This window comes from Leptopilina heterotoma, unplaced genomic scaffold (assembly GCF_015476425.1).
Source record: "Leptopilina heterotoma isolate Lh14 unplaced genomic scaffold, ASM1547642v1 Lhet_61, whole genome shotgun sequence".
Lineage (NCBI taxonomy): Eukaryota > Metazoa > Arthropoda > Insecta > Hymenoptera > Figitidae > Leptopilina > Leptopilina heterotoma.
In genome coordinates this window covers 1,322,999-1,339,606 of record NW_025111142.1, presented here as the reverse complement: position 1 = coordinate 1,339,606, position 16,608 = coordinate 1,322,999, and the positions used below count along the sequence as shown (strand labels likewise).

Sequence of the window (16,608 nt, the reverse complement as noted above, 5' to 3'; positions counted from 1 at the left end):
TATAATTTTATGTTTATAATAACTTTTATCACTTTAAGATATGAAAATGCATTTTTATTAAAACGACTGATTAAATAACATATAGCAAAAGGGAGCTTTCAGTATTCAAACATAAATATAATATTCAAATAGTAAATAATATTTTAATTTTTAATTAATTAATAATTACAAAATAATATAAAAAAATTAAAAATTAAAATAAATTCTTCAATAATTTTTTTTCATTTATATATTATTTAATAAACTCTCTTTTATATATAAATATATAATATTAATTATTAATAACTTTTAAAAATAATCAAACTGAATTATAATTCTAACCTACAAAAACATAAAATAAAATGCATTTATTTTAAAAATTATTCACATTTCAAAGAAATTTTATAATTCAATTGTACAAAGATACTTGAATTTTTTAATAATATTTTTTAAATAAACTTTATTAAAAAATAAACAAATTAATTGAAATTTTCTTAAAATTAATCCTACAATTTGTTAATTAAATATTAATTTTTAAAATTATTCAAGTTTCAAATGATTTTATTTAAAATTCTGAAAAAATTGCAAATTTTAACTGAATTTTTAAAGAAACTTGAATTTTTAAAATAATTTTATTAAAAAATTATCAAATTTATTAAAATTTTGTGGAGTTTAAAAAAAAATAATGAAATTTGTCGATTAAATACTTGTTTTAAACAGATTACTTAAGTACTTACTTTAAAAGTAACTTTTAACTTTTTTTTTCTTTTTTTTTAAATTTTTACTTTTTTTACTTTACTTTTTTACTTATTTTTTACTTTACTTTTTTTACTTTTTTACTTTACTTACTTTTAAACGTTTAAACTTTTTTTTTAAGTTTTAAATATTATTTTAAATTCTGATAAAGTTGTAAATATTATTTTAAATTCTGATAAAGTTGTAAATTTTAATTCAATTGTTGAAAGAAACTAGAATTTTTAAAATAATTTTATTAAAAAATGAGAATCTAATAACCAAATTAATTGAAATTTTATGAAATTTCCTTAAAAATAATACAATTTGTTAAAAAATTTAATTTGAGATTTAAAATAAAAACCAAAGTCTCGAAAGAATTTTTATTTAATAATTTATAAATAATTGAATTGACCTTTTACAAATAGAGTCACAATTACAATATTTGTATTAATAAGTAAATTTTAAAATGATTTAAATTTTTTATTTTTAATAAATAAAAATTTTTATTAAAATTCTAAAAAGTTAAGTTTTTTTTTTAATATTTTAATTCACTTCTTGTTAATTGAATTAAAGATGATTGAAATTTTATAAACAATAAATATAAACTGTCAGTTTGTAAAATAATTTTAATTTCCTAAATTCTATTAAAATTTATTGAATTTTTAAAGAATTTTATTGTAATTTTTTTTAAATAATCGAATGAAGTTTGATACAGAAACTAATTTTATTTTTAACTGTTTCAAACCCTGGTAGATGTTACCTAACGTCCTAACTTTGTTTTTTTTCAACTTTATCTTTGGTTGAAAATAAAATACTTTTTTGAATTGTATTTTCGATCGATTGAACTATTCTTATATTGAATTTTTTAAAAATGTTATAGATATTTTTTCAAGGTTTTTGATATATGGTAATGAGATAGTTGTTATATTTTCATTATTATTATGCTACACTCGAATTTTCCAGACTGCTGCCGATGCTGTAAAAAAAATTGGCTTAATCTTATTTACAAAATAAGAAAAAACTTTTCCACTACTTTCACTCAATGTTAAGGTTTTTTTTTAAATAACATACACGAGAGAATAATAAACAAATAGAAAATTTCTTTATTTCACAAAACAAAAGACATGTTTCACAATTTCAATTTAAAAAATAGTTTCTTTTTTTCAACTTTTAAACATTCTAAATAGGACTTCTGGAAAAAATTGGCACTAAATATAAAAATACTATTAAAGTTAAAATTAAGGGTCCTTTTAAAAAAAAAATTAAGAAAATGCTCCTAACAAACGTCGCAGATCAACAACCGAAAGATAATCGAAAATTTTCACAATATCAACAGTTGTAAACTGAATATTATAATTCCGTCTAATCATACTAAACATACAATTAATGCATTCGTCAACTAAATCTCTTCGTCTCTTACCCTTATCGACGCTCAATCTCAAAAAATCGGCATATGCCGGAAAATTCATGTAGGCCGATTCAAGAACTCGAAGTAAATTCTCATTTCTTATGTAAAGTGCAACTCTATCGACAGAATGCGTTAAAATATCGTAGAATGTAATACTGCAATCATTCACAATCTCCGATTCCTTCATAAAAAATATCTGTCTCTCGCATTCATGACACCAATCATAAAGTTTATATTCCTTGTAAAATTTCTCTTCACTCTCCGAATAAGAATCATTGGACAGTAGGATAAATCTCGCAACTAACATTTTCACTCGTCTTTTATAATTTTTCGACATGATAAATTCGTTTCTTAAAATTTGTTCAATTCTATATTTCGGGTATTTGTAGAATCTTCCAATGTGACCGATTATAAGTAGATAATTCTCGAAACAGTTGATATTCCACAAATAGATTTCTGATAATTCTAAATCGTATTCGTTGTACTCCAAAATAAGGTGAATAAACTCGAGGGGATAGTGATTAAAATCATAGGTCTGTGCTATTGACATTGATAGGCGTTTAATTTCTCCATTGCTCAAGTAATTTAATAAGCAGATAAATATTTTATTTCCAATATAAGGGATGGATTTATCATCGTTGGAAAGTTCGATTAGTTCGTTTTCACTGTTTTCGACTATTTCGTCTTGTGCTACTCTTATTTTTGTTGCCGAGTGTAATAGCTCGTCGTAAATGTCATCGTTTGTTCGATCATTGATTCCGGCGATTAGTAACAGTTCGGTAATTTTGAGAATGTTTTGATAAACCGTTGGTGTTAGGACCCAGATGCTTTCTGTCTCGTGACCCCGACAGATTGCAAAGGTTAGGGGTGAGTTGTAGTTTTTGTATTTTTTGAAATCACATCCGGCGTTGAGGAGGAATTCGACGACTTTTAATTGTCCGGCAGCTGTCGCGAAATGTAGGGGTGTTTGTTTGTTAATTGTTATTGAGTTTAGATCGGCGCCGAATTTCATGAGTAGCTGGACTAATCGGGGGTGGTCGAATGTCGCTGCAGTGTGAATAGGACTTTTGTCATTGAAACAACTTTCGAAGGAGTAACCCTCTTCTAGGAGTAATTTCAAAATTTCCTCCTCTTGACACTCGACTGCCATGTAAACGGCTAGACGACCATTAATCGAGTACTTATCGTCCTCGGTTTTTATCATTTCCTTCACTCTCTCGTAATTTCCCTCTCGTATTGCTGAATGAAAGGATGAGATCATAATTCCATCGATTTTCGTACTGCACTGTAATAAATATTTCCAAATTTCCAAACTACCGGTACAAAGTGATCGTTTCAGTAAATTCTCCGATTGGAGGTCGTGAAATTTTCGCCACGTGTTGATTTCTATTTTTGGATTTATTGTCCTGCCGTGTTGTATCAGATACTTGAGCATTTGAAAATCGTTGTTGTTTACGGCTAATGAGAGGGGGGTTTCTCCGGCGTAATCCTCGACATCAATGGCATTGAATTCATTCATCATTAGTAGTTGAACCATTTTCATGTTTCTGTTCCTAATCGCGTAATTAAGAGGTTGCATCATTAATTTAAGAACACGAGGATCTTTTCTATCTTCTTCAGTTATTGATGCTCCGTTTTCTATCAGAAATTCGACAATTTGCATTTGATTTTGCCTCGCGGCTAAATGAAGTGGCGTCAAATCCCTGCCGTTCTGCATCACGTTCACTTCTGCACCTTTTCTCAGAATATTTTCAACTAGCTTGAAGGATTTTATGTCGGCGGCAATGTGAAGTGGTGACTGTCCACCATTGTCTCGAATGCTAACGTTAGCACCATTTTTTATAAGAGTTTCGGCAATTTCAATATTTTTGTTTGTCAGCGCAATGTAAAGTGGAGTTTCGCCCTTTAAATTTAAAGCATCTATGTTCACCGTACTCTTCGTCATAAAAAAATCAAATACACTTTGATGATTTTCGAGTATGGCGAGATGAAGAGGAGTGTTGCCGGAATCATCTACATCATTGACTGGAAAGTGAAGATCGTACAATAATTTTACAATGCCAGCTTGTCCTCTAACTGCCGCTGTATGCATTAGTGATCGTTTTTGATTTTTTTCTTCCGGGGTAATGTCCTTAATTAAAGTGCGAACGAGGTCTAAGTCGCCAGAATGGACGGCCAAGTATAGTGGAGTATTCAGTGCAGGATTGGTGTAATCTTTTGCATTCACACAAATTTTAGAAACATCATTACCATTGCACTCTGCCATGACATCATCATCAGACATGTTTTCTTGGGGAACATCATTACTGTTGCTCTCCGACATAATTGTAGAATCATCATCATCAGACATGTAGTTTTCTTGGGGAACATCACTACTATTACTCTCCGACATAATTGAAGAATCATCATCGTCATCATCAATGTAGTTTACTTGAGGGACATCATTACTATTGCTCTCCGACATAATTGAAGAATCATCATCGTCATCATCAATGTAGTTTTCTTGGGGAACATCATTACTATTGCTCTCCGACATAATTGAAGAATTGTCATCATCATTATCAGACATGTAGTCTATTTGGAGAACATCATCACCACTCGACGTAACTGAAGAATCATCATCAACAATGTTGTTTTCTTGGGGAACATCATTACTATTGCTCTCTGACATAATTAAAAAATCATCATCATCATCAGGCATGTAATTAACTTGGAGAACATCATTATCAATGCACTCCGACATAATTGAAGAATCATCATAATCAGACATGTTGTCCTCTTGGAAATCAATTTTTAATAGATGTAAATATCTGTAACAGGGAACATCTGAATGTTACTCAAATTAATTTAGCTTGTTCTAATCACAAACGTCACTATTAATTTGATTTAAAATTTATTTAAAATTTTTGTAAAAAATAAAAAATTACTCAAATAATTCGCTTGAAACTTGTTATTCGGGTGTTTTCGGGGTTACAATTTTGATTTTTATAAAAATATGATTGCATATTTGTAATTAGCGACCACGAAAACAACCGATTAACAAGATTTAAGCAATTTAATAAACAAATGTCCGACATATTGGATCCGCCATTTTGAATTTTCAAAATTTTGAAAATCTGACTTTAGATTCGTAATCAGCGACCCAAAAAAACCCAGAGTAATAAGTTTCAAGAAAATCCAATCGCTGTGGTTTTTGTGGGGGCACAAAAGAGCTAAGAAAATATTTCTTAGCATTTATTTTAAATTATTGAAGATGTCGAAGAGTAACACTTAAATGTACTTATATTTTTCAGTGTTAGAAAACATTTTAAAAAATCCAAAATAATATTTAAAATAATGGAATTTTAAAAGAGTTGTATATTTAAATTTTTATGAGTAATAAACTTAAAAATATAGGGTAAGTGCGGGTATAGTCGGACAGTACTAGTAGTCGGACACTTTCGTGTTTTTTGGCAAATAAATAATAATGCATTGTGATAATTACTTTAAAAAATATACTGGACGAATGTGTGAAGTTTATATTTTATGATAACACTGTTATTTTACAAAATAATTAAACAAGAAATATTTTATTTAATATTTTAAAAATCATGGTGTCCGACTATAGATACAACCATTTTCGAGTAGCGCACAAAGTTTTGTTGATAATTAATCATAAATATTAAAACTTATAGGATTTAAATATTATATTAATAATAACTTCTAATATGCTTTAATTCCATTTTCCAGCAGATAGCAATTAAAAAATTATCTGTTTTACTTTATAAATCCAAAATATCTGACAGATGTCTGAAAATAAAAATAATTTTTAAATTTAATTTCTAACTGATTCAAATTTAAAGAATAGATATTTAGAAAATTTTATTTCAAATTTTTAATTCTAAAATGTTATTATATTTCTTAAAGTTATTTCTTAAGTTTTTTAATCGGAATCAGGGAAAAAATTTAAATTTTTTCTAAAAATCAGAAGAAAATGAGTGGAAGAGCAAAATTAAACTTTTGTGACATCATTGGAGTGTAAAAAAAATTTTCTTTAAACTTTTCCTAAATAGCATAACATTTCAGCTCAATATTGTGTCAATAATCACTTTAAAAAAAAATTTGTTTTATTAATTTAGAACCAATTTGAGGTTGATAGGTGGTAAATTTACAAAAGTTTATTTTATGGAAATATAAAGAGTAATCGTGCGGTTTAATACAGTTGATAACCTAGAAACCATGATCGTTTTATATTTTACCGTATAATATTTTTTTCGGATTTTTCGTAAATTAATAACCTACGATTCTAAACATTCATTTTTTAAATTTAATATACCTAAAAATGTCTCTATAATCTCTATAATTCGAAACTCTCTTTGTTTGAATTCGACAAGTTTGCAGTCAAGTTAATTTCAACTTTTAGAAAAATTTCGATTGCCGTGTGGGCATTAGTTTCAGAAAATATTCAGTTTTGAGAGAGACATGCAAGCAATATTAAAAAAAAGTATATTCTTTACTTACCAATAATCAAGTGTAGCAAGAAGGATAGGATGATTTTTTTTTTGAATAAAAAAGAAAAATCAAAAAAAATTTCAAACCACTCTACATGATATTTTCTTTTAATTTTATTATTTTCATATAATTACTTTCTTTTTAACTTTAATATATACATAGTTATGTCAATTCGTTTCATTAAATAATATCGACTGTTATTTCAAACACTAATTTCAACTCAGAAAAGTATATAAAAAAAACATTATTATTCACAACGTTCACAACAATCACTTTTTTAATTCAGAGCATTCAGAGAAATTTGGAGAAATTCATGGTAGAATATCTGTAATGAGAAATTGTTGTCCCCTTTTGCTATAAGATTATAACTTCGAAAATGTGCCACTTGTCCAGGTCGCTCCGCACATACTCCACATAGAGTTGGTATTTTTGCAGAAATTTTTTACTGTTGAAAATACGAAAATTACAATAAACAAATGCAAAATATAATTGAGACAAAATTAACATAACAATTATTAACTTATGATTCAAAAATTTTGTTAATTTCAAGTGTACATAACAAATTTGTATTTTTTTGAGGTTATGTGCTGACATTTACTCCATTTACTCGAATTATCAAATGACATAAAATGCATAAAATGCATTTACCCCAATCCTCATGTAATAAAACCTTTGAATTTTCGAAACGTCATATTTCAGAAATTTTCATTTATATAAAAATTTTATTTGTCATAATTTTTATATACTCGAATTTTTACATGATTCACCCCAGTCTGACTTCCATGCATTCTAATGCTAGAACATGTCAGCTTAGTGGTTTGCACTTCTATGTGCGAAAAAAACTCGCGAGATGGCGCTGTGCGCACCACGCTCTAAATATGCATTGCAACAATAGAATAAAATATTAAAATAACAAAGGAATTGTTGTAAAAGCTGTAAATAAAAAATTTGCTATTTGTAATATACTTATATAAGGATTTAAAATTTATTTAAAAACAGTGAGTAGCAAAATAAATAGTTTATATGTAGATAAAAGATAAAATACTTGAAATCACAATAAGTCATAGTTATACTTAATTTAATAATGGTTTTTAAAATTTTTGCCATAAATAATCCTACTATCGCTCAATCTATAATCGATTGAAAATAATTGAGGACGATTGAAGGAATTTTAATAGATAATTGTAATGAATTAAAAACAATAAAATTTTCGGCTAGAAAGCAACCTATTAATAAATAGGATGCAAATCGTAGATCACCAACTTTATAACTATTGGAAAAGTTTGTCAAAATATAACTAAATTTCCGTCAATTATTAGAGGAAATTAACAATTATAAATCATCAACGAAACTCATAACATTTGTTCAGCTTAATATTTTTTAATCAGACACAGATTCAAATTTTAAGTTAGGCTAATATGTGTAGTCGCAATAATTATTGATATAAGATTGTAGATTATTAGAACGCAGCGAACGGAAATAATGTGCGAAATAAAATTGATACAATTCATTATAGCTCAAGTCGACATTGTAATTTTGATGGAATTCAGTAATTCTTTGTATATCGGCAGCAACAAATGAATTAACGTCGTTGCTTTTACGCAAACCATATTTTCCTAAAACAAAAGTGTGATTCTTTAACATACTATTGTGATATTCTTTTAAATTTATTTTAAAACGCCACGGCTCTTCATGGAAGAAATGTATTTTATCACCAAACTCAAATGTAATATTAGCATTGACGAGATTTTCAGTTCTGTCGTCGCTGATAAATTTGTGTTTAAAAATGGTCAAACAATCTCTTTTAACTCGTACAGAAAAGTATAATTTATTTACAATATACTGATGAACGTGAGTACGAAATTGTTTAATTTTTATTGTCGAGTTGTTGTAATTAATAAATATTTGTAAAAATAGACAGTCACTGTAACCTAGAGCATCAAAAGTATAATGCAGTAAAGGTGTTTCTGTGATGTTACTTTCCTTAAAAATAATACTCGTTTCATTCGTTATGTTGTACAAACCATCCTCCTTCAGGACAAAAGTATTATTACTTTCTTTTCTTATGGAATGTAAACCGTCATTTTTCAAAATAAATGTATTATTATGTTCAACGTTATTATAATCCAGTAAATTTAATTTTAGACATTTTGGTTCAGCATGGTAAATGTATATTTTATCATCAGTCTCAAACTTATGACCAACATTTATGAGCTCTTCAGTTTTTTCATCACCCAAAAATTTGTAATCAAAAACAACAGAATCATTTCGTTCCAAGCGTATCGAAAAGTATAATTTATTTCCAAACTTCGGGTTATTCGTACTGGTAAACTGATATATTTCAACTGACATATTCTTGTAGTTAATAAATACTTTTAACAGTTGTCTAGTATAATCATTTACAGATTTTTGAACATCAAATTCGTATTGGAATTCTTTTGTTTCTGGATCGATTGGTCTCAAACCAATGTTTGTCACAAGAAAAGTATAATTATTCTCTACTTCTTGATTGTTCCACTCTAAATTTAATTTTAAACCATTTGCATCTTGGTGATAAATATTAATTTCATCGTTGATTTTAATGTCTTGTAAAAAAGGATAAAATTGCTTATAGTATATATAATCGGTGAAAGTGTATCTTGTAATAAGTGATCCATTTCGAATTACGTTTATCGAAAAGTACACATTATTATGTCTTGGATTAGTAGTGGCATCATTATAGAATTCCTTTATTCTAAGCGTCATGTCCTTGTAATTGATAAACATGTTTAGAAACAAGTTATTATTTTCATCCAAAGCATCAAAGGAATAGTGAACAAAACGCGAAACTATATCCTTCTCTTGAATATTTCTGACTTTAATGTTGATAAACGTGTCTTCTGTAATAGTATGATATGTTATGTCACTAATGTACAAATTTTCACTTTTCTTTTCTGCTACATAAACCGAGTAAACATCTGACAGTAGTTTTACAATCAAAGACTTCTCTACAATATTATGACAAATGTTATTTAAGTACAGACAGCAACTTGTGAGATTAATTGTCGATTCAATAGTAAATATAGCATAGAAGTAATAATATCCCACCAATTCTGTCATCAACATTAAAGGAGAAATTTCCCTCATATCACGTTCTTCACTCCTTGCTTTTAAGTCAGTTGGCCTAATATTAAAATCAACAGCAGGCATTACATTCTTTCCGGTGGCAAGTAGTAATTCTAAATCGTAACTCATTAAACTGTGTTCATTAAAATTGATCACTTTCTTCAAAAATGGTAATAAATTTATATCGTACAGATCAAAAAATATTTCCAAAATTGTAGGAACCATATTATTCGGGACATCAGAAGTTACAACCCGATTGTTAGGCATATGTCGAATTCGAAATTCCCTTAAATTCGTGTCAGTTCCATCATAACCAAACAGACTTATAAATAAACTTAACTTTTCTTCATACTTCCATTCAGGAAACAGTTTTCCGTTTTGATAACCAGAAATATCATTAAACTTAAACGGCAAGTCTGAATTACTTCGATTATTTTGCCTTCTGAACCTTTGTTGATATAGGATTGCAAACATATCATTCCACAAATTGTATGTTTCTCCAAAACTAATATCCGTTTCCTTCCTGTTGTAGTAGTGGGCAAACTGTTGCAATAAAGTCCAACTTGATCCTCTTTCAGGTTGTAGAAATGCTTCAATATTATCAGTAACTATCCAATGAAGATTAAATTTAGTATTCGAACATGTTACTAAATCAAGAACATTGTTTTCATCGCATCTTTCTGAGCGTATAAATAAAGATGTCCGATCGATGAATTTTAGGGAAGAAAGAATGTCATTCTTCTCATAAGTATGGATAGTTGTCAAATAGTCGTAGTACTCAACGACCTCAATTTGATTCAGTAAGCCAACGTACAGACTGTAAGATGATGATTTTAAATTTTCAATGTCTCGCACTGAGAGCAACATTTGTGTATAGTAATTTTCAACGAATCCATAAACTTGTACTTTTTGGTAAAATTCAGGTTCATCCTTTTCTGAAGAATGAAGTGTAACATCATTGGAATCAAAAATTGGTAATGGTAACCATTCTCTAGTTTTAATTCTTATCGTTACTGGAACATTGTTAGAAACTGACGTCATGGGCACACAATCATAGTATGCTGTAAAGGATTTACTGAAATTCGATTTCCCAGAAAGATCCAATATGTTAAATGTTCCATCAGCTGTATCAGCAAGACAATAGAAAAATAAGTTTTCTGTTGTCGAGGCTGCCTCCACTGACAAACTTATTTTCGATCCTTCTTTAATAATTATTCCAAAATGAGTTTTGTAATGATAGAATTGATTTTGAATGAGATTTTTCGTCCAGGGATCCGAAAATTCTCGAATCAATGGTTTTGCGATTCTTGTAGTAACCTAAAAGATATATTTCTTAGTTAGAATAATGTATATTATAAAATAATTTCCAAATATTATAATTTCATTTCTATTTTAAATAATTTCATAACACATTTTCGAAAATCGTTTTCTGCAAAGCAACCTGTTAATAAATAAGTTGCAAATCGTGGATCAAGTCTTTATAACTATTAGCAAAGTGTGGCGAAATATAAATAGATTTTACGGATTTCAGGACGTAGTTTAATAAATAATTTATAAATTATAAAGGAGAAATAATCAAAAAATTATTTTTATACCATTTGTAGAATTGCAACTTACGTATGAATTCCATTGAATCCTCTGCTTTGCTATTGAAGAAACGACAAGTATTGATAATAACTTTAATAGTAATAAGGTATTCATTATTCACTACTTTAAGGATGAAATAATAACTTCAAAACTTAAGTTAAAAATTTTCTATATAATGTCATATCTTATATAGCACAAATTGTGTTAGATTATGTTAGATTGTGTTACAATTACATTTGATCAACATTATGTGTATAATTTGACATTTGAGTAAATAATAAAATTCTGGTAATATTTAAAATTTTCTCTACTGAGAATATTTGAAAATTAATAAAACTAATTTGTAGAAACTACGTCAATCGATAGAGACAATCGATTGTAAATAAATTTGAAGTATTGATATTAGATATTTTAGAAATTTCTTTGAAATTACATTAGAAATTTAAATATTGAAATAGACAATTTGCAACATTTGTTTACTTTTTAAATTATTCAGCAGTGACGTAAGACAATTCAAACATATGATTAAATTTAAATTTGTTATCAGTAAAAAATAGTATATAAATTACAAGACAGTGAGAGAATATTTTTTGACTGCTTGGTTTAATTACCGATTTGAAAAATATCAATAAACAAGTTGTTCATTTTATGACCATTAAGCTTCCTCAATATATAAAAATTGCGGTTTTGCAAACTTTTGAAAAATTATGTACAAAAGGGTTCGTCCAGAAGATTGGTTAAAAATAAAATTATATAAATCATTTATAAGTTGTTGTATAAATATTTAGTGAAATTTACACTTTCATTTGCCAATTGCTTCTATTTTATGATAGAATAATCATTTCAAAATATTAATATTAAATTAATTATGAAAAAAATACCAAATTTGAATTTTTTGTGAAAAAGAAAAATATTTATTAATTTTATAAATTTTGATAAAATATATACTTTGTATACATCAATCGATTCGTTTTCTTGCCAGGAATGTAATTTTGAGAATAATTAATAAAAATATTAACAAATAAAAAAATTATTTCAGAAAATACAAAAAAAAAAATTTTCTGAATTTTAAAAAAATTGTATAAAAAAAAATTTTGTACATATTTTTGAAAATCCTTGTGTCAGATTTCAGGTATTAATGACTGCAATAAACCTGCAAAATTTCAGGACAATCCATCAAAATTTGTCTGAGATAATTTGTACACAATTTTTGTGACATACACACACACACACATACACACACACATACACACACACACACATACATCTGGACATTTGCTCATAATTGAATATACATATGTTCTAGATGAAAATGAGTCCATATAACCTTGTTTTGAAAAATTGAAAATCGTCACCAATGCAAAGCTTCCTCATGAGGAAGCAAAATGATAATATTAACAATTTTAAGTATTTTTTTATTTCTTAATGTTTCGAACACCAAACAAGTAGTTAACTGGAATATTGAGGTATGTTTGAAAAATAATTATTATAAGCATATGTCCAATGTGTACTCTTTATCTTGTCCTGTGTTAAACAAAACGTCAAATTTTTTCCGATACCGTAATGTATATAAGTTACAAAATATTAATCTGTACTTTTAATTATAGGCCACCACATGTTAGTGGAACATAAATATTTTTTTTTATATTTTTCAGGAAACCGAAAGAACAGTAAGGCCACTTATTCGAAAATATGACGATTCATTGGCAGTACACATGATCAATAAACAATTGTATCATTACAAGAGTCATTTTGGAATAATAATAAAAAAAGAAACAACTTTTTCTGTAACGACTAAGGCATTAAGAAATATCACAGATTTTATATTTTACTGTATTACTGAAAAGTATAATGTTCATGAAATAAAATTTAAAGATTATAGTAACATTACAAAAGTTTTGACAACAACTTCTGATTGTGTACCAATGATGTCTGTATCATACAACGTCGATGTGGAAATGAAAATAAAAACAAAAAATTGGATCGATTTACCTGTTTTGGATACTAGAAATGTAACGTATCGCATGTCAGCAGATACTGAAAGAGAGTTTTATAAAAAAGTAGAAATTTATGGTTTCGTTGATAATTACTACATACAAGTGTTGTTGACAGTAAAGGACATCATGGAAATGCAATCCAAAAATCGTAGTCTGTTTGTTGGTTTACAGAATCAAGTGGATGTGATTAAATACTACAATTATTTGACAAGCGCGAGTCGATATGTAAATAAAAATGATTCATACGCATATGCTTTAGTTGAAAAATACAGAATTTTTAGCCGTACTGAAGAAGATTTCTCCGGGGGACATTTATATCCATACGGTATAGCGTTCACCTCTGCAGCAAATGCATTTTTAAATCCTATTCGAGGATTTAAGTGGGGCTTATTACATGAAATTGCTCATTATTATGATATTAAATGGACTGTTAAAGGTATGGGATGTACTATAGAGACCTGGACCAATATTTATTCTGCTTTCTATCAACACAAATTTTTCTCTATGGATTATTGGGTTAACTACGAAAATCAAGACAACAACACGCTTCTATCGAATTATCGCAATGGAATTACTATCGACAATAAAAAATGGGATTATAGGGAAAAAGTACATTTCTACTTGACATTGTTCGCATATGATGGTACTGACAAATCTTTTAGAGAATTCAACATTCGATACTTTTCTAAAAATAATGCAGACAAATACGACATTGTACCAATTCTTTTAGAAGTGTTCTTCGATCTGTACAATATAAACATATTGCCATTTTTAAAGAAAGTTATCAACTTTAAAACTCTTCCTCCCCTACCGTCTAAATTAGAAATACAACTTTTGAACGGTCGTACCGTAATGCCTGCCATTGATTTTGGTCTGAAATCACCTGACATGAAACTCAGGAGCAGGGAAAAAGATTGGAGACAACATTTGCCTTTAATGTTAATGAAAAAAATGAAGAAGAAGTACGTTCAGGTGACGTTTATTATTAAATCTCCAATAAATCCAATTGGTGCTTGTCTGTATTTGAATAACATTTGTCACATAATTTCTGGAAATTGTATAAATTTCAAATTATTGTCAGATGTTTATTCAGTTTATATTCTAAGTAAAAAAGACCAAGGTATGTATGCTAGTGATATAGAATACCATACCATATCAAAAGATACAAATGTTTATGTCAACGTAAAGGATTTGCGGGAAACAGAATCATGTTTATCTCTAATACAAAATTCTTTTATTATTCAAGGTCACTTCTCGCGGATATTTATGAAAATATTTATAAATTATAAAGACATGAGTTTATTAATACATCAAACCGACAAATACATTCACAAGTATTTTGAAAATGAATTGTATTTTTCAATAAGTTTAGAAAGGAATAATTCTACTGTTTTTGAATACAACTTTTTGGGTTATCCAGATAGAAATGAATCTCTGCTACGTGAACATAATTTCCAGATTAATGATAAAATTCACATCTACCATGCCAAACCATTCCGTCTGAAGTTTGATTTGAAGGATTACAATAATTTCAAATATAATAATACTTTTCTGCTGACAAGAGCCGGTTTACATAATGTTGCTGACATGGAGCAAAATATGATTTCATTACAAATTGAAAACATTAATAATTATTATTTGAAACACAATCAGATTTTTGGGAAAATTCCATATTTTCAAGGAATGTTAATTAATTACATGAATGTTTTACGTTCTACAGGATTAGAAGAAAAGATACCAGAAAACTGGATTACAGCAGCAAACTAAGATATCTTTGTGGCGATTTTTTTCGAATTATTGCTGTGGAATTAATCAGTTGTGTTGAATGTTGACATTTGTTAGCAAAACTTTATAATAATACACGAAGAAAAAAGAATAATTGTACTTATCGTGAGGAGTGTAAAACTGGAATAAGTTGACTTTCTTCTGTTTAGAACTTAACCTATACTAAGGAATGTAATAGCATAATATTTTTATTAGTGAACATATAATTTAATTTCACTTTAATTGGGAATTGATTTTGGCGTCAAATTCCTTTGGAATAACGAATTTTTGTCTATTTAAAAAAATTGTTGAAATTGGATATATATTTTTTTAATAAAAACAGTGTAAGTTGTACGCGAACAACTTACTCTTAATTTAGGATATGATGACGTACTGTTCTTAAAGATATTTATAAATTACGTTAATTCGGCAATAATTATAAAACAAATTAAGGACAATGTTCATGGTAGTATTGATAATAAATTATATTTTTCTGTCAGAGTTGAGAGAAATTGTTCTACCATTCTCAAACATAAATTTATAAGCAACGAGTATACTAAAAAGCTTGTCAATGCTACTATTATATTTAAGTTATATATTTTATATTTATATTTATATTTTATAAAAGTTTTTTTTAAACATATTATTTATTACACAAAATAAATTGTTTTTCATGCAGCTCCAGCGTGTGTCGCGCGTTTCAAATATTGAACACTGAAACAAATATATCTTTTTTATTACAAATTTATTTATATTTCTTTTTCGTTTAAATTATTATTAAATATATCTAATATTACTTTTTAATTTTCAAAACTTTCATGTTACAGTTATTAACATACAGTGAAATGATCTATGTTGATTTCTAATGTTATCGAATTCATTATATGCATTATTTTCTATTATTCTAAAGTTATTTCTAATTTGTATATAACATAGGAAACATTGCTTAATATATATTTCACTGCATAGGTTTACATTATTGGCAAAAAGAATTAAAATTGGCTTACCTTGCTGTTTGAACAAAAATAATCACCACACTTTATTGTGAACTTGTGAACCTGGTTGCAATATATGCTGTGCGTCTATGCTGCGCGTTTGTTATGTGAAATGTGAATTTACAATAAGCGACATGTTTCTTTACACGCACGACAGGTTAAATAATCACCCGATTGTAAAATAACACAAACGATGTATTATTGCAATCTTACAATACATTTACATCAAAATGTAAATTTACTACGTCGGACGTGAAGCAAATTATTTCCAATGTCCCACTTGGTAAAATTACAAGATCTGAGTTAAATAGCATTATAGGACGTCATAAAGTTACACAAAGTTGTGTAGAATTGCACTTGTAGGTTATATCACTTGTAGCAACGTAAATTTATCATATCAGACGTTGTAGTTTTGCTGAGTAAAATTACACGACGTGTGTTATAAAGCAATGTCCTTTTTTACAGTGTATAATTTACAATTGAATCAAAAGAATTATGTTTTTACCTTATTCTCTATAAAATAGTCTATAAATGTCAATCTAATTTT

The 16,608-nt window shown here is 27.6% G+C and overlaps 1 protein-coding gene across 1 annotated transcript; it reads right to left on the bottom strand.

Moving 5' to 3' along the window:
- Positions 1 to 1,794: 1,794 nt before the first annotated feature.
- Positions 1,795 to 6,922, bottom strand: LOC122509646 (ankyrin-3-like). The gene is made up of 2 exons (XM_043623847.1): positions 6,623 to 6,922; positions 1,795 to 4,932 (listed from the first exon to the last, which is right to left on the bottom strand). The coding sequence occupies exon 2, from the start codon at positions 4,890 to 4,892 to the stop codon at positions 1,977 to 1,979; it is 2,916 nt and encodes a 971-aa protein (XP_043479782.1). The 5' UTR covers positions 4,893 to 4,932; positions 6,623 to 6,922; the 3' UTR covers positions 1,795 to 1,976.
- Positions 6,923 to 16,608: the final 9,686 nt, after the last annotated feature.